This window comes from Atractosteus spatula, chromosome 23, assembly GCF_055471065.1.
Source record: "Atractosteus spatula isolate fAtrSpa1 chromosome 23, fAtrSpa1.hap1, whole genome shotgun sequence".
In the NCBI taxonomy this organism is placed as follows: Eukaryota; Metazoa; Chordata; class Actinopteri; order Semionotiformes; family Lepisosteidae; genus Atractosteus; species Atractosteus spatula.
In genome coordinates, this window is record NC_142728.1 from 14,351,159 (window position 1) to 14,375,550 (window position 24,392).

Here is a 24,392-nt window from a genome sequence, read left to right on the forward strand (position 1 = left end):
AAGTTCAGTTCCTTTTCCCCAGAAGAAGTGCAAGAGCGACAGTTAAGAACAGATGCGTGTTAATTAATCTTCAACTCATGGATCCTTGGGTGCCAGCTTTAAGAGCTTGGCCATTGGCAGTTTGTTCTTTACACTTAGACTTGATTAGGGCATGGTGTATATCTTAAGCTGTCTTTTTCTCACTAGTGGTGTGGACAGCCTAATGAAGCTTCATTCCAAAACAGTGAGAGTAGAGGCACGGACGCTTAAGGGTCTTTCACATCCCAGTAAAGATGGCAATAAATCGTCTGCGCGTAACATCCTTCAGAAGATGGCACGTATTGGATGTAGTGACGTGACTTCAAAGAACCACAAGGAATCCTTGACTCTTTCTGACATCCCACTGCATTCAGCCCTCGACAGTCCCATACCGTGTTTGCAGGTGGTGTAATGGGTAGAGCTTTTTCTCCACGGTTTACAACGCCCTGGGTTCAATGCTAGGCTTAGGTGCCTTGTGTGTCAAGTTGACATCCTTCCCCATGTTTATGTGGGTTTCCTCTTGGTGATCCAGTTTCTTATCGTCTCTCAAAAACGCATGGGGTGGTTTTGATGGGCTGAACTGCCCATAGAAAGATGAGGCAGGCTGGCTGCTTCCTGCTTTATACCCCAAATCGAGTGTGTCAGGAGGCAGATGTCATCCCCTGCCAATCCTAACCATCGTCCTTTCAGATCCTTCTGCACACAGATCTTTTGCTCATTCATTAAATAGATACACTTGGCGTTTCTGCGATTTCCTCGTCATGCATTATCATGCTTGTCCTCATTTAATTTCCTGGTATGGACTCTAGGCTGCCCTACATTGTACCTAAGCCCTGCATCGTCTTCATGAATGCATTAACCTTTCAATGAATTGAGTTGAGAGGTTGACTTGAAATTTCCCAAATGGTAGTTTGGTAATGAGGCCCGTTTTTTGTCAGTCATGCATGGAAGTATTGTCTTCCAGGTTCTGCATTATTAAATCTGCAGGTAATGAGAAGGCGGTGATTTTTATAGTTCAAACTTGCAGTCGGTTTTAAAAAGGGAAAGACGAGTGAGAGGAAATCGATAAGGACTTAAAATGCTCTCCCGGGGTTTTTTTTTTTTCCTTTCTAGTTTTGTCCCACTGCCAGCTAAGTTGATCTGTCAGTGCAAGTGGGTCTGTGCACATGTGATGCATGAGGACCCGAGGAATTTCATCAGGCTGGGGAAATCATTTCACTGGCTTCTTTTTGCAAATGTTTTTCAATGTTTTCTTTCAGAGAGGAGATAATAATATTATTATTATTATTATTATTATTATTAACTTACACTTATATAGCGCTTTTCTGGACACTCCACTCAAAGCGTTTTACAGGTAATAGGGATCCCCTCCAGTACCACCAGTGTTCAGCCCCACCTGGATGATGCACCAGTCCGCTCCCCCCACACACCAGCTCTCAGTGGGGAGGAGAGCAGAGTGATGGAGCCAGTTCAGAGATGGGGATTATTAGGAGGCCATGATTGGTAAAGGCCAGGGGGAAATTTGGCCAAGACGCCGGGGTAACACCCCTACTCTTTTCGAGGAACGCCCTGGGATTTTTAATGACCACAGAGAGTCAGGACCTCGGTTTTATGTCTCATCCAAAGGACAGCGCCCGTTTACAGTATAGTGTCCCCGTCACTATACTGGGGCATTATGACCCACATGGACTGCAGGGTGAGCGCCCTCTGCTGGCCCCACTAACACCTCTTCCAGCAGCAACCTTAGTTTTCTCCACTATGCTTATACCATCCAGGTATTAAATAGTCTGAGATACTGAGGCAATGATACAGCTAGGATCTATCAGCTCCCATTGGTGCAGAACCGTTTTGCAGAGCACTGACTGATTCACTGGCTCAGGTCAAACCTAAGATCACCACAACCAGGCCTTAACTTTAACCCATTCTGCCTAATGACACTTGAAGGTCTTGAGCTAATACCGGGGCTTGTCTTCTTTATAAAGCTTCCATGGGAAACCGGGCTTACAGTGTTTGTCCTCGGCATTATTTTACTTGAGACACGTCGGTTATTTCGCGTTGAAAGGTCTGCAGGCCTATAGAGAAACGAAAAAGAAGCCTGGAATCGTTCAGGGAAGATCCAAGGAGCTGTGCCTTATGCCAAAACATCTACTGAAAATGAACACCAAGTAACAATACAAATATATTTCCCTGCTGTGTGAGCCATCTCTGCATCTGCTAAAAGATACAGCTGTATCCGATTGGTCTGAATGCTTATTCAGCACAGCCTGGGTTTTTTTTTTAAGAAGGGTGTTTGTAAGAAGGGCATAAGGATTTCTTTAAATAGAAATAGTACATTGCTTTCTGTTTATGTTGCCATCCCTGAAGCTAAAAACTCATCATTTATGTACTTTACAAATTAATGTACCTTCTTAATACAGTAGATTGGCTTTTAGAGGCTAAAACAATGTAGTGAGGTACCTACCCACTAAAGGTACTGTAAGGATATCATTTTTTTTTATATGAATAATGAATAAAGATTCTGGCTCTGTATTCTTAGTGGCTTGCTTTCTTCAGTCTCTGATTTAAATGAAAACAAATCTGCACTCAGGTTAAACTTAATTAAGCCAGAAAGTTCAATTGAGTGTAGTGCAAAATACTGTTCTCTGCTGTTACATTTGTGGGGACACCAGGGCAATAATTCCGTGTTCATCGTGCATGGCCGAATAAGACTGGTGTTCTCGGAGGTTGTCATCTGTAAACTCCTGATTTTCTTCATGGCTTGAATGAGGCAGTCCTGCTGCCGTACCTCGGTAAATAATTAATGTAGGCTCATCGTGGCAACAAATTTTTATGAGAATGATCTAATTAAGGCTTTCACTGGGGGTTAACAGAACTGAGGTGTAACGTGTCTGCCAGCTGTAATTTCATCTGACTGATGAATTCCAGAGTCAGGCAAACAAACCTGTGACCTCCACGCACAGCGAGACTGACAGGCTGCCTCTCCACTATGCTGATACGATCAAGGTGTTCTGCTGGTTTTTGTTTTTCCTGACATAGGCTTTAATTTTTCAATCATCCATTTCCTTGCTCAGCAGTTTCCCCCCCCCCTTCTGTCCCAGCTGTACGAGGGAAGCAGGATGCCGAGCCTGGAGTTGCATTGAAATTCCAGTTTTGGACTGGAAAAGTGTCGACTCTCCCAGTGTTAAGCTCAGGCTCCACAGAAAAGGCGGTGCATTTTTCCCCCAATGTTCTGTTTTTTAAGTAAAAGTAAAAACAGTTTCCTTGTGTGGAAAGACAACACAGTTGGGCAGACTGGAGCACATAATAGCTTAACAGACTTTGCGCTGTCCTACAGCTTGGGTTTTTGTGAGCAGAAGTGCATGTTGCGGAAAATGTTTTTTTAGATCCGCCGCACAAAGTATCATTTTGATTATAATAAGCTACAGTTCGTCCTTAAAATGTTTAGGTTCTGCATTTTTTTTTATTCTGAATTTTGAAAAGTGCAGACCCTGCAGTTTGAGGTGTGTTTTGTGCACCAACATGGTCTCCATGTTCAGTGCTTTGACAGTGCGCCCTCTTGTGGTACAAGGTGGCCAGTGCCTTACTGTGTTCGTGAGTTCATGTTTGGGGAAATTCCGGGTTTTAAAGGTTCAGTTCATGTTACAAGGTCTGTGTTTCTTCAGACTTTTGTTCGGGGGGCTCAAGCATACCCGTTTGCCTGCTCCTCTTGAGGACCAGCTGTTGCAGAAATATAAAATTGACGTGCAAGCTTCCTGCGTGATTCTGGAATAGCGGCATAATGAGAATCGCATGGTTGTTGGATTTTTTTTTTTGAAAGGGGAACGGCATGTTGGAGCACGCTGATCTCAAAGATGGAGATATTTAGAACCGGTATTTTAAAAGATGTCGTGTTAGAATCCTGCACCGATGCAGACAAACGGTAGTTCAGGCGGGTAGCTGCGTCCGCATGCGTGGGCTGCAAAAGAAGAAGTACAGGTTTATTCCACGTTGGGGGGGAAAAAAAGAAGAAAAGAAATGTTTCAGCTGTGGGGCCTTCTTCAGGTGCGAGAAGGTGTGCGAGACACCCGAAGAAGGCTCCACAGCCGAAACGTTGTTTCTTTTCTTCTCTTTTCAGCAGGGAATAAACCCTTTACTTGCTCCTTTTCAGCCTTCACATGCTGACGCAGCCGCCCACTGGAACTTTATTTATATCTGGACTCCTATAAAAATAAATACTATACATTGACTATATAAAAATACATCATATACTGACTTCTCTTTGTTTAACAGTATTATTTGCTCATTCATTGTTGATGGGGAAGATGGGTTGAAGATCTCCTAGACGTTTTACCAGACGTAACATGTCAGATACCGCAGGTACACCTCAGGGTTAATTCAGTCCCAGATTAAAAAAGTGCAGGCCTTGTATGTGTGTCTTCAGCATCTCGCCTCATCAGTCTGTTCTGAGCCCCTCTTAGCTGGCTCCCGGGGGGAGAGCTATAACGGCTGTTTTATCTCAACAGGGACCATAATGCGTCCGTGATCGGGGACACAAATTGGATATTTATGTTTTGCGGGCCTTTCCCGAATGTGATGGTTTTATAAATAACCCGGTATTATGAAGGATAGGCCCTTGAAGCACAAGTGGTTTCTGAAGTTTGATCCAAATTGATGTGTTGTATCGAATGTAAACACTACAAATGTGTAATTACACCTGTTACCATAAAAAAAGGATTTGTACAGATGATTCATTAAATAATTTATTTTGTCATTTGCTCTACCTTTTAATTCAGCAGAAAAAATATAGCTGTAACTCGCTGCTAATAAATATTTTTAATGAAAAGACCTCTCCCTTCATGACTGATGTGTTAGTTTGTTAAATGCTGTTACAGTAAATAGGGTATTGTTTCAAAATTGTATCCCGAGCCTACACACCAGTCTTTGCCCACAGGACACCTACTGGGCAAGACCGGTTTGTCTTGAAGGGCTATCTCGCTGCATAACCATTTTCCGAAGTGAAATATATTGTATGAGGTGTCCACAGAGCCTGACGGCCTGCTTTCTCTGTGTGGTTGTGCCTGCAGGCTGTTAATGGAGAAGAGATCGAATGACAGCCGGGACAGTGGTCATCACAGGCGGAATTTTAGCAACAGTTATCTTACTGTGCATCATAGCAGTGCTGTGCTATTGCAGGTTGCAGGTAAGTGTTGCACACTTTGCAGAAACATCATCTTTGTTGTAGCTTCCTTTGACTTTGGTTATAGGTCATTTCTTGCTAAGGAAAGACAAACACTACATACAAGATATGTATATATTTTCACCACTACCAGCCCTAACACAATGTACAATCCACCACACATAATTGCTTTTTTACAATACAAAAATCTTCTTTGCGTCAGAAGAGAGATTTTAATTTTAATTCGTCATCATTCATGCCAATAAAGCGATTTTAATTTGAAATCTCTTTCGTGAGCCAAAGAAACATGTCTGCACAGTGTTGACAAAGCCATAACAATGTGCAAAACCTTAACAGACATTCAGGACAGTGACACTATATTTATTTGAGACTCTAACTTTCCATTCCTCAGGCTGTGATGAGAGCTCATATCATGTCACAGTACTAGCATCCTCTATTCTGATTCCTCCCCCATGAGGCTTGATACCTCTTCTGTATCTGGCAGGTGTGCGAATTCTGGGAACTGATTTGTTATTTTAGAGAAGAATGTCTAACCCCTGAGTATTTCTTGCAGTAGCAGAAAGTGCAGCTCTGCATCTCACTGCAGGTGGTGGGAACACGATCAGTCTTCTGGGTAGCCGGGTCTACTTGTGTCATCCAGCTGAGAGCATAAATAAATTAGTGATATTCTGGTCAACATTCTCAGGATAGCCTGAGTAGCTGGAAAAGTGGTGTCCCAGAATTGTGCACAATCTTATATAGAGTTGCTTCATAGAGTGAAGAACTGAAACTAAGATTGAGTTGTGACTAATGGATTAAACTCGAGTTGTCAAACATTTGGTCAGTGGGTCAAGTTGGCCCCGCAAAACCCATTAGTCCAGCCCACTTGACAGTTGCAATCAGAGGTATTAGCTAGGATTGAATTTGTGTATCTTTTAAGTCTGAGTAGCCTAAATGTGGCGCAGAGGCTATTAACGGCTTTGATGTATCAGTCTTACAAACGCAGCCTTTCCTTTGGTCCTCTGCCTCTATCATGACCTGTTCACGCACATTCTCCATCAGCCAGCGGACCTGCATGGGGTTCACTAAAATGGCACCATGTGATTCATTTCATTATCTCAAAAGATAATAACGCAAAACTAAATTTGGTATTGTGTTACCAAAGCATATGAAATTAATGTTGTATAAAAATAATGGAGAAGTCATTTCTGTTTCTTCTTAAAAGAAAATCGAAAGCTGATTTGATGTGTACTGATAGATATTGCCCAAGAGCAGTAGTTGTAGAAATTTGCCGTTTTCATTTCATCAATATCTAAAAAATAATGCTGACAGTTTTTGGTGCTTTAACCCTGCCTTCTGCCAGTTCTATTTCAGTTAAAAACCCTAAAAGCCACTCTAATAAGGAAGATGTGCTGCTTCTGACTTGTAATCACAGGTGTTCCATTTGTCTTGTCATACCCTCAAACAAGATAACTAAGTGATGCTGATCAGACCAGAGCCTAGATAACTAGCATTTCAGTCCTGCAGCTTATGGATGATATACATGTACACCTATCCCTCAGTTTGCTAAGATTCTTAAAGGGAACAATTTAAAATACTCCTAGAAATGGGACAATGCATGTTCCCATGAACAATGACAGTAACTACTAGGAGGAGCTGCTATGCTGGCAGGTCAAGAAGGCACTGTATGCCCCCTGGCAGACACGGGGGATGTTAGTTCCCTCTGGAGTATATTGGCATTGTCATAAGTTCCCCAGAATGCAACTCAAACTTCATTGCTCAAAGTCACACAGTTTGCACAGTATAGTTGTCTGTTAATGTAGTCCCATTATATTTGTAAGAACCCTGTATATTTAGGCAGCTGTATACTACTAGCATGTTTGTCTGGATTGTTCTGATTGTTAGCCTAGAGATGTGTTACCTTTGTTTCCAAAGAAGTTCATATAAAGCGATCACCACACTGTTTTAGTGCAATGTGTACTGCATGCATGCACTGTTTTATCATGAGGCCAGTGCTAGCTGGAAGCCGAGTGGCCAAAAGCTTTTTTAAGGACACAATGTTCTTCGATACTGTGCACATTTTCTCTAATTTAATTTGGTTCCTAGCCAAATTACTGCATGGTCTTTAATTACCTCCCCCCCCCCTCCCCCCCAGCTGCTCTGAGGAAAGCAGAGACAATTGGGTTGCCAGCCTAGTTTCTGTCAGGCTGCCAAGATCTGGCAAATGGAAAATTCATAACCGAAGTGAAAACGAATCTGAATGACTTGGGTGGGCTTGCGGAGAAGCTCGGATACACCCCAGGCCAAAATACTGGCACCTTTGCCAACCAAGGATACCTCGAAATGGGTTTCCTAGTGGGCAATGTTCTGAAATGTCCAAAGGTGTCTTTATAAAACTGAAGCTAAACTCCTGCCCTTTATTCACAGGCATGAACGGGTCCTGTTCCCGAAAACTTAGATGGTCATTAAAAATCCCAGGGCATTTCTCGAAAAAGAGTAGGGGTGTAACCCCGGCGTCCTGGTCAAATTTCCCCTTGGCCCTTATCGATCATGGCCTCCTAATAATCCCCATCTCTGAACTGGCTCCATCACTCTGCTCTCCTCCCCACTGAGAGCTGGTGTGTGGGGAGTGTACTGGTGCACTCTGGCTGCCGTCCCATCTTCCAGGTGGGGGCTGCACACTGGTGGTGGTGGAGGGGAGTCCCCATTACCTGTAAAGCGCTTTGAGTGGAGTCTCCAGAAAAGCGCTATATAAGTGTAAGCAATTATTATTAATATTATTATTATTATTATTATTATTATTAAAGATCTGTTTTTCTCAACCTCTGCCATTTTCAATGCAAATCGTGGAAATATCAAATTGATATGAACCCCTTTTAAATTAGTTTTCATTTTCGGGGCTTGGTGCACTAAGCCTAAACAGCCCAAGAAAGAACAAATAACTTCAGTCGTTTATTAGTCATTCATGAGCCCCAAAGGAAATGATCCTCGTTTAATAATTTGAACCCGCGCATTAAAACCGATCAATCCAGGTGAAACCCGCCCTCGCTTGCAGCTGGTGTCCTCATCCTCTCCTGTGCAGAGCCCACGCCGGCCAGACGGGCTCTTTGTGAAATGTCTGTCTCTCTGAAGGGAAAGTCCTGCTCTGTCCCTCTCTCAAAGTGTCCCTCTCTCTCTCCCCTCTCCCCCGCCTCGCTCGGCCGGCCAGTACTACTGCTGTAAGAAGGAGGAGTCCGAGGAAGATGAGGAGGAGCCGGACTTCGCCATGCACTCCCATCTCCCGCCCGTTCACTGCAACCAAAATGTAGTGGCGGCGACGGCCGCCGCCACCGCCAACGGCCCCGCCCTCTTCACCCCGCCCCCGGCGCGGAAGCTCGTCCGCTCGCGGACTTACTGCCCCAACTGCACGCACTACGAGCTGCCCTTCTACCTGCACCACCCGGACGGCCTGCGGAACGGCGGCGAGCGGGTCAGCTACCGGACGGTCCAGCAGGAGGACCTGGACCTGCCCCTGGACTTGCCCAGCATGCACAAGCTCAACCTGGCGCGCTCCGTCACCATGAAGGAGGTCTTCACCCGCAGCCGAAGCATCAGCACGGATGTGTAGGACCCCCCTCCCCCTGCGGGGAAGATGGGGTTCCAGTTTAGAGGGCGACTTGACCCCCCCACCCCAACACACGTACACACACACACACACACACGCACACACACGCACAGAGAGACACAGCCACACGAGCCACCCATCGGGAAAGTTTTTCCAACAGCTGTTCCTGGGCCGCCTCTCGCGCACTTCAGACAGCTGAAAGCCTGTAAGCCTGTAAGGTTCCTCCTGCTCTTGTCCTCCTTGTCCCCATTGGCCTCCTCCTCCTCCTCCATCCAGAAGCCAGGAGTGCTCAACTTCCTGAACGGGGCACGGGAAGAAGACGAGGAGAGTGGGCGCGAGATAAGCCTTTCTTGAACGGCCTGCTGCATTGATTTCTGGGAATTGTGCACTCCTGTGGGTGGATTCTCTCCCTCTCCCCCCCCCCCCACCCCACCCCCAGCATGTCCTCTTTGCTGCTACAAAAACACAAGTCTCAGGTGATTAAGGGAAAGGGAGGCATTATGAGCTTTCTGCCATGAATCGACACACAGACCGACCCATTTCAAACATGTATAGTCCCTCTACTCCTTCCCTGCTCTCCGAACCACACACTCCCGAACGATGTTGCTCCAACCCTCTGCGCTGAGCGTCACCTCCCGTCTCCCTCCCAGCACCTCCCTGTCCATCTTCATCTTACTTCGGGGAATCGAACTGAGGACATTGGACCACTTGGGTCCAGAAGGACAGGTGGAGGCAGTTTTCCTCCTGTTTTCCCAACGTACCTGTATACTTAATCCAGATTTTTCAGAGGCATGGTCTGTGTATATTTCTACAGTATGTGGGGAAAAATGTATTACTTTAAGGGCTTATCAAATGTGAACACAGGTGTTCTTGCCATTTTGTTATTTTTGCTGGTGCGGACTTGTCAGTTGTTTGCCCCCCCCCCCCCCCCCCGCTTTCCTGCAGTTTAAGGTGGACAGTAAGGTAGGGATGGGGTTGGATCATCTGTGTCGCTCACTCTCCCTCTGCACAGCAACAGAGCATCGCTGCCAAGGACCCATTATGTGCAATGCCAGGTCTGGGCTCCGGACCGAGCCAGACGCGTTTTCCAAATGGAGGATCGGAAAGGGGAGAAGCAGGAAAACCTTCTAGCCCGAGCTTGTGGGCGTGGGGTTCTCACTTGAGTTATTTTGTTCAGACATGGAGTTGGCAATAATCAGCGTTGAACATGTGGCTTAGCCAGACAGAACTGAAAAACCTTCTCCAGATCTAGGATTGGAGGGGAAAGGGCTTAGCTTACTGGGCGTTTGGAAGATGTTGGCTAAAACATAGATGTTACCTAATGGGCCTGTAAGAAATTCGAGATCCTTTTGAGGCCTGATTCACCCAGCTCATCTACCTTGGATCCTTCTAGTCCTACACAGTAGGACCTGTAGTCGTCTAACCTTTTAAACAGAAAAGCACCATGGCAATGGGGAACACAAAATACAGATGGCTAGACGTGATTTCAGAATAAAAAAAAGGAGACAATAACTTGTTTGATAGATCGGCCGAGGAGTCCAAAAGGATAAGAACAGAGGTGGGCACTCACCCATCCGTACGAAAGGTTTTTATGGGAACTTTTCAATTAGCAGCAGTTTAAGACCTACAAAGACGGGTGCTTTGCCTTCTAAACAAAATAATGAGTTTAGACATTAAGATCAGGGGTGGGATGGAAATTGGGGAGCCCTGCGGACTTTGATGGCTGGAAAATGGCGTTGGGCTGGGCCAGCCAGCTGAAACGCCTCGAGCCCTTTGGCTGTAAAGGGCACCTCCGCCTCTCCCAGGACTCCGTTCGCTGGGCTGACAGGGTGTGAAGGGAAACGGGGAAGAAGAGTTTTTTGTTAAAAACAAAATTCTCCCTTGTCCAAATGAGCAAAGCAGTTCTAAAGGCCAAACCACATGCCGAAGCTCTGACAATTGTCAGTCAAACCGGCTTCCAAAGAAGAAAAATGGAACCCAGTACATCCATGTGGTGAAGTTTTCTGCTCTGGAAGAATGGGGGAAAATTGCCCACTTTTAAGAAACCGCCAGGACAGCGGTGTTTCTGGAGAGGAGTCAAGGTCTTTTTTTTTTTCTCCTCTGTTGCCCAGCTTCACAAGAGCCGTCACCCCCAGCTCTGCCCTGGGCTAGATAAAGTCCGCTCCACAGCCTCCTCCCTTTTGGATGGGACACTGGTCAGTATCAGGGGATGCTGGCGAGTGTATGGCGTTCACTAGCCCGAGAGACACGACGGCACTCCAGTATTTTTTAGGGAGGGGGGGGGGGGGATGTTTTAAGCCTGTCATTTTCCTTTGACTTTCTCAAGACTTGGTCGAAATGTTACTTTAAAAAAACAAAAACTGACCACAAACTAAAGTCATAGCGTTTTGCGCACGGTACAGGAGAAGGGGCGGTTTTTCGTTTTGTATGACGGATGACGGGAGCGGACGTCGACTTCCTCATCCTCTCTCGCTCGGTCGCCAGAGAGCCACAGGAAAACTTTATCAGCCTCCTGGTGGTCCGTAGTTTTCACCTTGTACAGCCCCACCGTTTCCATTTTTTTTCTACCGTTTTTGTTCAGCTGCGGCAACTGTTTCACTCCAAGCAAGTGGACTTCAATCATTTATCGTTTTCCTTGGGGCTTTCGGTGTATATTTTCTCTTGAGCACCCTCTTTTGTTTTTGCATTAGCAGATCACACAACGCTACTATATTGACGCTGGTTCCTTTTGATGTCTAATACAGAAATTAAAATCGTAGGGGAAACCATAGTTATATCACATTGTTCGGCTTTCTTTACTGTTTTCGCTGGGTGTTTCTTTCTGTGGGTGTTTGTGTTCCTGGGCAATTCTGTTCCTTCTTCAATACTGGCCTATTCCATGCTTTCGATTAATGCCGAAATGTTACAGAAATGACTGGAAAATTTAAGATCAATGAACACATTGTTGATAATAAAATACGGTAAAAATCAATGCTGAAAGTTTTAGAACTCTTTTTTCCCCCCCTCCTTGTTTTACAAACAACGATAGAAAAAAATTAATTTCCAGAATATTTTGCTCAAATGGCCTCCTTTGAGAGGGAAATCTGTTTTTGCTGCTGGTTGGAAAGGACAGAGAAAAGCTAATACTCGGTATTAAAAAAATCGGTAGGTGAATTGCCCACTTTCTCAAGAGTATCCGAAGCAATATTGTCTTTGAAAACTAACTTTTCAGTTGTGAAGAACAAAATACAATTAAAAATAGAAACATTAGATATCGAGGGCTACTTAAATCAAGTCCTGCATTTTTATAAAGTCCTACTGAAATTTTGTTCCTATTCACAAGATGTCAGGGAACAAAAAAAGTGTTTAAAGCCATGTTTATGTTAATCAGAATATAGTGTTTCAATACAAAGAACAGTTTTCCTTTACCTGTTTTTTTTTAATTTGAGTTGTTGATGTGCACTGTCAGCATAAAGTACAGTAATGTGATTTGGAATTTGTCTAAGACCGTGATAACACTGAGTTAAATAATGCCAAGTTAAATAAACAGCACTTTTTAAAAGACAAAGTACTGGAGTAACCCCACGCTGGTTATTATACGAAATGTCCTATTTTTAAAGTAGTTTATGTTTTGCTGAATTTGCTAGTGTGAGAAAAACAACATTTTGACCTCCCAGTCAGAAAAAAACACTGACAGCACACAAAGCTCTTCACCTAAAGGCACATAATTTATTTTGAAATCCAAAAGCAACTTACTATCCAAGAAATTCATTCAAAACAAGGTTTTAAAGAGATTAAGTTGTTATCCAGTAAAAGCAACAAATACAAAAGGATACATTTTTTTTTCTTCTTTAGGAAATAGACAGGATAATCATTCAGAACATTCTTGTAGCAGATAGCACAGCTTTTTTGGGAGAGGCACGTGAAGGTTTTATAAAACTGAAAGAGGTTTTAAGAGGTTTAAGAACTGAAAGCTAATATGCTGATTGCATTTTACATGCATTTGTAATGTAGTCATTTTACATTATCAGCATCATTCATTCAAGACACACACTGCAGAGATCCTACGAAAACTGCTGTACCAAGTAAGTAATCCATAGCAAATGCAATTATGTAAAAGGTCTTGGTATTACTTGTGAAAGAAGTGAAATATATTTTTTTTAATTTTGCTGCCTTTTACTCTTAAAATACTCTTTTTTCAATTATGTTGTTTCTATTTTATATCAAGTCTCCGGTGGATAAAATTAAGACTCACCATAGCATAGGTTTAGTTTTAGCATACTTTTAACTTTTAAACACAGCTGAGAAGTTCATTTTTTTATTACGATTTGGATATGAAAGGTGCTTTGAAATGATCTCTCTATCATGAGAATAAGCAAAAAAATGTAACTCCAGCAATGCAAATGCTTTCAAGTAATTTTAACACAGGAATAAGTGTATGGGAAAAGGAGCATTTAAAACAAAGCATTAAAACATTTAAATGGAGAATAACTTGAGCAAAAGTGGTTTTACGGACTGAACCTGTGTTTTTAACATACAGTACAATTTCATCGACAGAGGTATCGTTCTGTATTGCACAACAAGATTGGTCTTATATTTGAAGTAAAACCTACTTTCTGGTCTGAAATAATAATAATAAAAAAAAACAAACAATACAATAATATTAATAAATATTTTAAACATGCAATACACTGCACAGAACAATAATTTATCTCGTCCCTCCTCAGAAACGGAAGGTTGTCTTTGTGTATTATTGTCACTAACTTTTTTTTTTTGTCTTTTACACAAACGAGACTTAGCAACAGCTGTAAGAGAAGCTGGGGAGTTTAAAAAGCACCCAGCACGTTATCATCTTCAACCAATGCCTCAAAATTCAAGCGCCTATTGCAGATGTACAGTAAACCCTGATCTGGTCCTCAGCTAATGCTTAGACAGCCCCCAGAAAGTCTATCACAGGGCTTTTAATGGAGAAGAATGCCCTGGCGTCAGAGTACAGTGTTTTGACGTGATCTCGAAACCAGCGCAGCATTATCGCGAGAAAGCTCTGGGCTAAGTATTGTAGTCTGGGGGGGGGACCAGAAAAAAAATGTTGTTGTGTTTTTTCTGCTGCTGTTTAATTGTGAGGTACCAGGCTGCTGTTTTTGTTTTCTGGTTTGTAATGGTTGTTCTCAACTTGCGTCGCAGGCAGCCCAGATCCGTTAAGGATCCAGCCTCAGACAGTGTTAACCGTAGCCTGACTTTCCTCTGGAATATTACGCCCGGGAATATGCCTTCTGTGGGGAAGGCATTGGAGAAGGAGAAGGCATTCAGGAATGCTGTGAAGGCTGTACAACACCAAGGTGTGGAACCCGAGGCAGGTGAGGTTTGCTGTGTCAATGTTTCTTTGGACCCAAGTGGGCATTCTTTTACACGGAGCCGGCCAAGCCAACAGGCAAATCGTCAGAAAAAGACCTGAAAGAATTTGCATGGTGTGGTAAAGGCCTATACTCAGTAGAAATACCTGCATTCATTGATTTCTTGCCTTTCCCTGCTTATTTTAAATTATTAATACTACTGCTCATTTTAGTGCATTTCTGCTTTTAGGCTGCCACTGCTGAGTGGGGCCTGTAGAAAAAGAAGCAGGAAACGGCTGAGAATCAACTTCGTAGGCTCTGAACCTGAACAATGGCCTGGAATGGACTGGTATTTTGATTGCTTGTAGGGAAACCGCCAGGCAGAGGCGTGAGATTTATACCGGGTGGGGGAGGGGGACCTGCGGCGTCAGAGTTCAGTGCCGGCATGCTGAGCTGGTTGGGTGAAAGTGTTGCTGGGAATGCCAGACTGAACCTCAGAGTGGGCAGGGCGGGTTTCTCGGCCTTCCGGAGTCCTGGGCTCCCAGCCTGTGGCCAACCCCCACCGCATGAGGTCCGACCGACGCGGGTTGGCCCGCGCCAGCAGGTGCCTCTGAGGTCCGGGCGGAAAGCTCGAGAAAAGCACAGGGTTTTGGTTGATTGATAGTTTTTTGGGGGGGCGACAGCACATGCAGGTTCTCCGGGGTCCTGCCTGCGGCGAGGTGGGCGCGGGTGCGAGGCGGAGCCGGGGTTAGGGGGCGTGGCCAGCACGGCAGGAGTGGCAGCAGGCCTTGCTGTAGTACCAGTGACTGCACAGGTTGACCTTGAGGGCCAGCGAGCAGTTGGTTGAGGGCCGGTCCTGGCAGTTCTCATCTAGAAAACAACAAGGGAGCACAGTTCTTGACTGGACCCATTGCAACCTGGGACATTGTTTTTCTACATTAGAGCAAAACTCCAGCTCATCTCCTGGTTGCATGTCCAAAGCCCAAATCTGACAGCTTGAGCCAGGATCAAATACCACTTTTGCAACCTCTGTTTTTTTTGCCATGTTTTTTTGTTCTGCAGCTTACTTTTTATTATTTTTTTTCTTTCCATTCGCAAGCCCACCAACAAACACAAGCGGCAAAGATGTCTAAAACATTCTTGTGTACATACGCTTATAGATATAGATGTTATTGATCACCAATCATATTACAAACAAAACTAGCGAGAAAAATAAAAAAAAACAAAAGATATACAGATGAGCTTGATAATATTGCTGTGACCTACTGGAATCTTAATTTTACATAATTACTTTCATATTTCTGTTAACCTGGGGGAAGAACTGTTTTGATACCTTTGGTTACTGTTTCAATTTTCTTCGTGCCATGTTTTGCAAAAAATAAAAACCAAAGCAAACATCTGGACAGCTTGTTTGCTGGTGCTCCCAACCTTAGCTACTTTGCACTGTGCAAACAAGGTTAGATTAGAACGCATCGTCTACAAGATATCCCTGAAATTGGGCTCTGTGTTTCCTTGCTGAAAATAATGAAGACTAAATGCTGGTGTGACATCTAACAGTGGTTTAAAGCTGGACGTCTTGCACATCTACACCTAGAACACACTGGGGCAATTCGGAGTAATAGAGATGTACCTGGTGGCTCTGTTGGACAGGGCTGCAGGGCACAGGTCTGCTTGGCAACAGGTTTGGTTAGGGGGTCGCACCCCCGCACGATGTCCCTGCCCTGATAGCACTTGACATCCCTCATCCTCACGCCCACGCCACACGTTTTGGTGCACTGCAATTGGAGCAAACAACATTTCCCATGGGTCACCTCCTCCTGGCGGTCATTCCTTGTTAAAGCGCTCTGACTGAGGGATCCACTGTGCCCGAAGCAGACAGGGAGGTGTGACCCTCGTGCATTCCCTGGGCTCACATGGGTTTCTTCAGGGTGTCTGGAGACCTCCGCTCTTTGGGTTGGACTGGTATTCGAAATAATCGGTTCCCCTCCAAGGCCCTGGCGTCCCATCATAGTCCTGTCTGTGCCCTGTGTCTCCAGGACTGGCTACATGTCTTTACTGGCATGGGATCAAGGCACCATGCTTCTGCTGAAGAGGCAGTTCCCTCCTCTAGTGGGGCCTGAGCCGACATCTTTATGCATGCAGATATTCTCTGTTTATCCATCCTGCCGAGGTTATCCCTTAGAACTCCAGCATGCAAAAGGTGCTGGAGTTTGCACTGCTAATACTGCAAATTCACAGCCCCTGCAACAGGCCTCTTAGTCACAAAGCTAAGAATAACCTGAGTGATTCATCCTCCCCATAGCCTCCACTGCCTAATAATAATAATAATAATAATAATAATAATTCCGTACATTTATAGAGCGCTTTTCTGGACTCTCCACTCAAAGTGCTTTACAGGTAATGGGGATCCCACTACCACCACCAATGAGTAGCCCCACCTGGATGGTATGACAGCAGCCAGAGTGCGCCAGTCCGCTCCCCACTCACCAGCTCTCAGTGGGGAAGAGAGCAGAGTGATGGAGCCAGTTCAGAGATGGGGATCACTCCCCTGAGATGGGGCCCACGCCCCTACTCTCCCACTGGGAGGCGGAGCAGTGGCTCTGTGGCTCAGGATCTGCGCCTGTGGCTGGAAGGTTGCCGGTTCAAATCCCCCAGCCGGCAGAGGAATCCTACTCTGTTGGGCATTTTTACATATAAAAATATTACATCATAATATTACATATCCCTGTCACTATACTAGAGCATTAGGACCCACACAGACCGCAGGGTGAGCACCCCCTACTGGCCCCTCTGATACCTCTTCCAGCAGTAACCTTAGCTTTCCCAGGAGGTCTCCCATCCAGGTACTGGCCAGACTCACATCAGCTGAGCTTCAGCTACAGCATACTGCTGGTATCCCCCAGATTCCAGATCAAGACGGCTGGATTATAGGGCTCTGTTTGTGCTTTGAGCCTGCAGGACCTCTGTTTTCGAAAGAGGCTCGTGAGGGATGTGCGCGGTTTGTCTGCTGACCTCAGACCAGGGGGTGGTGTACCACTTGAAGCAGGGCCTCTCGAAGCAGGTGTTCTCCTCCACGGGCTTGCTGGCGGCGTCGCAGTCCTCCAGCTCGTGGATCTTGAACTTGCCCGCGCCGATGCCCACGCACTGCACCACCCGTCTCTTCACCCCTCGCCCACAGGTGGTGTTGCACTGTGGGAATTGTGGGTGCGCATCACTACAGTGGCAGATCTCTCCAAATCCCATCATGCTCTTATGTTTGACCCCAGAACTTCAATACAGAAGATGAGCTAAGAATCCCATGGAGTGGCATTGTGATCCGTTCCATTTCATACCAACTGCTTCGATGAAGCAGAAGAACAAATTCTGTAAGCAGCTGGTGGGTGGTGGGTTTGAGTGCTGTAGACCTTACTGATGTGCCTTGAGCCAGGTACTTTGCACCCAGCTGCATGAATGGGGACCTGCATTTGCCTAGTGTAGGTTGCGCAATGGAGTAGTCTCCCATCTAGGGTTATGAGTGAAGAGGGATGGGGGTTATGGGGGGGGGGGAGGGAGTCACGCGCCCTCAATTCGCTTAACGTCGTGGAAGCCGGGATGAGCTCTGGGCTGGTGCGTCATGCACAGGCGATCATCAGGTGCTTGCTAGTGCTGATCTAGTTGAACTAGGACAGAAAGTGTGAGAAAGACACCACCCAGTGTGGGTGCCTACTGTATGTAGTACAGCTCAGAAATCCCGAAACCGCTGGGTGTCTTATCTCCAGACGATGTTGACAGCGTTGTTTGATGGGGGGAAAATTCCCATCCAGACCCCTCTCCATCGCAGCCTAGAGCCGTGGAGGCCCGCCTTACCCTCTCCCAGTCCTGTGCCAGCCAGTGAGCCGGGCAGTCCTTCTCACCACAGGGGTGGATCGCCAGCGGCTTGTTTTCCGGAGTGCACTGGGACTCGGGCACCACTCTGCCCTCCGGCGTCTTGCAGTACACGTGCCGGGTCATCTTGCCCTGGCCGCAGGAACCTGAGCACTGGGCACACACAGACAGCAGGAGACTGAGACACGGGGGAGAACAGAGGACAGGGCAGGACGCAGCAGCGCAGAGACGTCCTCCGACGGCAAGACCTTCCGTTACGGAGCCGGAGGAGACGAGGTCGCAAAGCAGGGAAACGGAGGGATGGCCGATGACAAAGGGTACAGCATTGCTGTCCCAGAGCAGGGAAAAACGGAAGCAGCCATCAGGAAGGCCTGATCATTCCCCAAGGGCAGCCTGTAACTTTGCAGAGCCTGCCAGCGCTGTAGAAGAAATACAACAGCCATGCCACCGACACAGAGGTAAGATAAGAAATATCTACCGTCAAGATGCATGTTAAGAAATCAATATGGGGCCCATCCAGTTGCTACACTTATTAAGTTGGAAAAGGTGAATCTTTATCCTATCTAAGAAGGTCACAACATGTGGCCTCCACATTCAGACCTCAGTGGGCTGTGACCTCACTTCCTGTGCCGCCCCCCCTCCGAAGTTTACCCACCGGCCCCCACTCAGATGCTGTCCACTGTCTCTCGCAGGGCGGTCCTGTGCAGTTCTTGCTGGCGGGCGGGCGGCTCGCCGGGTCGCACGGCTTCTTCTCGTCTGAGCACCTCACCTCCCTGGTCACGATCCCTCTCTTGCCGCATTTGGCGGGACACTGGACGGGAGCAGGCTGGTTAGAAAACAGCGCCCTCTGGAGGCCAGGAGGACCGCACAAACACTCACCGTCGTCCCCTGGGCCTTAGTCTCTCGCCCCAGTGAAGGATCCAGGGAAGGCACCTTCTGATCTCCTCCAAAAGAGGAGAGGAGATTCCTAGGAAATCTTTTATTACAATCGATAAACAAAATAAAAATGGCATTCACCTGAATCTGCTTTTGGAGTTCCCTATTTCTCAAAGGATAAAGGCAGAATGTCTGAAACCAAACACACTGTACAGCATCTAGGGAAAAAGGACCAGCATCACAAAGCCTTAGGCGATGTTTTTGTGGAGCGATGCTGAAATTTTGTACAGACTACAAGCAAACTACAATTCCATCCTTTTCTTTTTCCATGCCTATTTTGGGTACCCATTGGTGGAGTTGCAGCACTCTGGGTAAATTCTCAATGGTCCAAACTCGGCATCCATACATGCAATTGAATTCCCAACCCCCGGAACCAGGACCGAATTTTGGTGTTCGTGGGCCCTAGGCACTTTCACTCCGAAATGTGCAAAAAGAGGGGTCAACGTCAATTGAATGACGTTAACGGACATGATGCACTTTCAGCTATTCTAATCCTAAACCGCGTGATTGATGGAGCGAGTCCAGCGACCATCACTTCGAGACTTCTAGTTTCTAGAAGAGCTGCTAGATAGCGTACGGTTATTGATTCGGAGCGCCTAGAGTCGATCGCAAGCATGTTGTTCCAGCTCGTTTCTCGTTAGTCACTAGTGTTTCCCTCCTTCGTAGGCCCTAGGCACTGTGCCCACAGTTCCTCATGGGAAATCCGGCACTGCCCAGAACCTTGTCCCCCCGACTCCTGCGAAAGTGTTGGGGTACCCCGACCAGCTCCCCACCTCGGTCCACTCTGCCACCTCCCACTGGGGCCCGCAGGCGGGGCTCTTGCAGGCCCGGCGCTCGGGGGGCCTCTCCAGTTCCGCCAGGGTACAGAGGTCGCTGTACACTGAGCTGTCCAGGCCGGGGGACAGCATCTTCCAGCAGCGCACCAGCCGGAACTGGAAGCCCTCCCCGCAGGTCCTGGAACACTCGCTCCAGCTGCTGGCCTCCCACCTGCCGGGACGGATCGGGAGACTCGATTAATCCAAGCAAGTGTTTATTTAGGAATAATGGCTGCCTCGCATTGCCGGGGCCCTCAGGTTCAATTCCAGACCCGGGGGTGCTGTCTGTGTGGAGTTTGTGTGTTCTCCCCCACATTCATGTGGGTTTTCCTCCCGCAGTCCCTAAACATGCTGGTATGCTAATTGGCTTCTGAGAAAATTGACCCTGGTGTGGGTGTGCATCCCATCCAGGGTGTAGCCCGCCTTGCTCGCTGGGATAGGCTCCAGCTCCCTTGTGATCCTGATATGAATAAATCTGAAGATGGATGGATAATATTGACATCTATTCTCACATTCTTCTCTGGTCTGTGATGCACTGACACATGCGACAGGTAATTCCATGTTATTCTAATGGTAATAAGCATGATTAATAAATACGATTCTGATAATTAATAATTTATCTATTATTCCAATACTTAATAACTCTTCTAATAGTTAATGCACATTATTCTAATGTTCATAAACTCGCTTTTGCGATCTATGTTCGCTTCTAAAACCAGACTGTGGCACGTTATTTGAAAGTCCAGTAACCTACAGGGGAAAATGGAAGCTCAAGAAAAGTGACAAAGATCACAAAGTTAACCATCTGACACAGGAAAGTGAAATGCAGAGACCCAAGAGGGCAGTGAGGGGGATTTCAAAACTATCAGGCACATTTCTTTCCCGACAGATGGCACGGCGGACTGAGGTTTTCAAATTCCAGGCGTCCTGAAACATTACATCAACACAACAGATGCAAACACTTAAGTCATTATAATGCAACTGCTGCCTTTTAATAGCTATTGCAGCTTTTCAGCACTAGAGGTCATGTTTAACATTAATAATGCCAGACAGCCAGGCTTGGACTCTCTGACGGTGCACATCTTACACAGTGGTGGCTCATCAGCAATCCCATTCCTGTTGAATCCTTAAGCTAATTTGTGTTTTTTAGCCGGAACAAAAGCGGGACATAACAGGGAACGATATTTGCTTTGGCAAATCCGGAAAAGCCACCGATTGGCTAAATTACAGTATTTCCTCGGTTCTTGATATTACTCTTAAAATATTTCCTGAAAACAAGCAGAAAGTAGGTGTTTCTGTAGTCTTCCCCATATGTACATTATGTCCTGCACGGGCATTGGTATTAAGTAGCTGAAGTGTTACAAAGGGAGACCAAGCTGTTTCCATGAGGAAACACCTATGACATGTGAGGGTGGCCGTTACAGTTGCTGTAGATTATCGTAACCTAAAGGTCAAAGGTCATTTTGACCTCAGAACCGGTTCTGGTGGTTGTCCGCCTTTTCTTGTTAGAGAAGAGAGTGGGCGCAAGTAGGCTGCACTGGTGTTTGAGAAGTTGCCCTTAACTGTTCTTTAACTTACAGTAAAGTGTTGAAGTTCATTAAAGTGTGCTTATTTAAAAGTCACCACAGTGGCGTTGTAATAATAATTTTCTATCTCGTCATGTTTCTAGTTCAGGTGGGTAGCTGCGTCAGCATGCGTGGGCTGCAAAGGAGCAAGGTTTATCCCATGCTGAAAAGAGAAGAAAGAAAACACAACGTTTCGGCAGTGGAGCCTTCTTCAGGGTGTGTCTTCTTCAGGTGTGTGGTAGGTTAACCTACCATTAACCTACCAGAATGTCTTTGGACTGTGGGAGGAAACCGGAGCACCCGGAGGAAACCCTCATGAACACAGGGAGAACATACAGACTCCATGCAGACAGCACCCCAGGAATTGAACCCAGGGCCCCAGTGTTGCGAGGCAGCAATTTAACCAGAAGGAACAAGTAATAGGTTTATTCCATGCTGAAAAAAAGAAGAAAGAGAACACAACGTTTCGGCCGTGGAGCCTTCTTCTTCTTCACACCTGAAGAAGGCTCCACGGCCGAAACGTTGTGTTCTCTTTCTTCTTTTTTTCAGCATGGAATAAACCTATTACTTGTTCCTTTGCAGCCTATGCATGCTGACGCAGCTACCCACCTGAATTTAACCAGAATACCACTGTGCTGTCCCTGTTTCCTAACTTGCTCTAGTTAAAGGCATGTTATTTCAAACAGCAAACTGAGTCAATGTTTCAATGTTGAACCAGGGAGGCAACAAGCAATTTTCCTAAACAACTCTGAATGGGGGGAGAATGGGGATGAATAGTTTAAGTAGTGATATATTTCACAAATTGATATGCATATATAGTCGCATTTCTAAGAGTAAAGCCATAATCTTAGCATGGATATACCGCAATGTTAGAAATGGGGTGTGCTGTTTTCTGAGCAGTCCAGATGTAAAAAAAAGACATTTTTAAAAAAACGTGCGTGGCCATTTTTTTAGAGAAATTCAAAGGCTTTGAAAGGACTACACATACTGCAATCTTTTTGAGCCCGGACTTTTTTGAACAACTGATTTTGCAGCAGATTGCAGCATTGTAATTTTAACACCCAGTCTTTAAGAGCCCATGATTAAAAGTGTTAATATCTACAACTGTTGTTACTGCTGCTTATTAAATGCTGAGTTTTCACATTACGTTTAGCCTGGACCAGCTCCACTCCTTTTAGATTTACTGTACACATTTTGTAAAGTCCAGTATGGATTTAATATTGGTCACTTAAAAGAAAAGTTAAGAGGATGAGTGGATTAACTCACAGGGACCCAACCTTTAGGGGCTCCTGAAAACTCTTCTGCCCAAATAACAAGTCTAGCATGAGATTATAGTACAGTCCGAGACGTTCTCTTGGCCCCCACATGTGTTGCGACATGCAGTTTATTCGTTGCGTGATAGCTGTCATGTTTATGTCACGTCAGGGAAAAATACCTGCTACAGTTTAAAATGCGCATACAAGGCAGACAGTATGGGTGGACATTACTTAAGCCGGAGTACTAAAGGAAAAATGTAAACAGTAAAAGGCTAAAGAAACGGCTTTGCTTCGGAAGATAAAGACAAGAAACTATTACTTCAAGATCAAGATATTGATTTTGTCCAAGACATGGACAACGCAGGAGCAACGTATGACATAGCGGATGGTGACGTCAGTTCCGGCCCATATCGGAAGGGCGGGAAATGGCTGATGGGAAGGTGTGTTGTTTGGTAAACACAGCGGTTAGTACCCCGCTGGGATGCCGGTGAACAGGTTAAGTAAGAATAAAAGCTGCACCTTGAGGTAAAAGTGACGAAGGTTTTTGGAATTTCATAAAAAAGTATCGTTATCTGCTAGTGCATGATGTCTAAGGAACTTGTTACGTCTCCACAACGGTGAGTCTGTTTCCCAGGGACTATCCTGTAGATGATATTTGGAGATATATTTAATTACTATTTCGTTTAAGCTGTCGCGCTGTCCGAAAACAAATGTTCACCAAAAAAAAAAAAACGCGAGCCTCTGGGGACCTGTTTAAAGACCGCTTGCTGGCCACAGACGTCGTGAGAGACGTCGCTTCAGCCGATGGCGACGACGTCGATCGGAATTTTGCTCTTGAGAAGTGAGACGTTCTTTCTGACTGGTGTTGCGACGCTTGAAAACGGGGCCAGGATGCAGACGAACTCGGGTCCGCAGTGCATCGCCTGACCCTGAATGCGTGGTCCCTGATGACGATTGAATCTGACCTGGAGTTGGCCAGGACGTCGTTTAAGATGTTTTCAGCCCTCAGAACAACGAAGGCGCATGTCTGTCACAGGTAAGACATGCTTCTCTGTATCCTTGGTTTCGAAATGCCTCGATGGTATTTTAAACGTACATGCAATGCACGTATTCCAATACAGTAATTTTTTTTATTAAAGATGCGAGTGGTACTCATTCTCAGGTATTGAAAATGACCGTGATTGAATGTAGAGTGTGCTTACTGATGTCGTGTATGGAGTGCTGTTAACTAAATCAGGTTATTGCTAGTTGCTGTTGGGTCTGTGTGTTTATTTTCGCTGTCGGTTTCAGAATGCAAAGTGGCATTTATTCGCTGCCACGGTCGATTTCTGCATCTGTTGAACTTGAAAAGATTCCTGATTTTGTAGCAATCCATTAAGTTGCATGAATGCTCATATGTGTGGTTTTCTGTGGTAAATCCGAGTTCTCTTTGAATGTTACTGTAATGACTTAACGAGTGCCGTCTTTGTAGTAATGAATTTTGGTATAATTCATTTTTTTCCCTGAGCTTGGGTGAAATACAATTTACTGGCATCCCAGGGGCCAATACATTTTAACCCCCCCCCCCATCATGGCTAGCTCTGTGCACTTAATGAAGAAGGTGTGGTATCACGTGATCCTGCATTAAGTCAAGTCGCGGTTTAAATGCAAAGATCATTTCAGAACAAATACAAATTAACAAACATCAAACTACACCCCATTGTAGTTCGCAAATATTTTGAACTTCAGTTGCAAAACAAAATTGTACAGGTATCAAAAGTGTTGAAAAAGTCTAAATCCAAGCTCCAGGGCGGAGCTGTGCCTCTGTGGCTCAGGATCTGTGCCTGTGGCTGGGAGGTTGCCGGTTCGTATCCCGCGGCCGGCAGAG

At 45.7% G+C, this 24,392-nt stretch overlaps 2 protein-coding genes across 4 annotated transcripts in view; one reads left to right on the top strand and one right to left on the bottom strand.

The window, feature by feature from the left end:
* Nucleotides 1–11,748, top strand: part of fam163ba (family with sequence similarity 163 member B, genome duplicate a) — a 38,280-nt gene extending 26,532 nt beyond the window's left edge. For 2 of the 3 annotated variants that reach the window (XM_088940786.1, XM_088940787.1), the window contains exons 2-3: nucleotides 5,082–5,197; nucleotides 8,382–9,208. In XM_088940786.1, coding sequence (XP_088796912.1) covers nucleotides 5,105–5,197; nucleotides 8,382–8,780 — 492 coding nt within the window. In that variant the 5' untranslated portion in view covers nucleotides 5,082–5,104 and the 3' untranslated portion in view covers nucleotides 8,781–9,208. Of the gene's footprint in view, nucleotides 1–5,081; nucleotides 5,198–8,381 lie in introns of all 3 variants that reach the window. The other variant, XM_088940785.1, reaches the window with a different exon arrangement.
* Nucleotides 11,749–12,467: 719 nt separating this feature from the next.
* The window catches only part of adamtsl2 (ADAMTS like 2), a 39,888-nt gene continuing 27,963 nt past the window's right edge, over nucleotides 12,468–24,392 (bottom strand). Inside the window, exons 14-19 of the mRNA XM_088940635.1 lie at nucleotides 19,663–19,876; nucleotides 18,609–18,764; nucleotides 17,936–18,106; nucleotides 17,102–17,278; nucleotides 15,720–15,864; nucleotides 12,468–14,959 (exon numbers count right to left, since the gene is read on the bottom strand). Coding sequence (XP_088796761.1) covers nucleotides 14,838–14,959; nucleotides 15,720–15,864; nucleotides 17,102–17,278; nucleotides 17,936–18,106; nucleotides 18,609–18,764; nucleotides 19,663–19,876 — 985 coding nt within the window. The 3' untranslated portion in view covers nucleotides 12,468–14,837. The remainder of the gene's footprint in view (nucleotides 14,960–15,719; nucleotides 15,865–17,101; nucleotides 17,279–17,935; nucleotides 18,107–18,608; nucleotides 18,765–19,662; nucleotides 19,877–24,392) is intronic.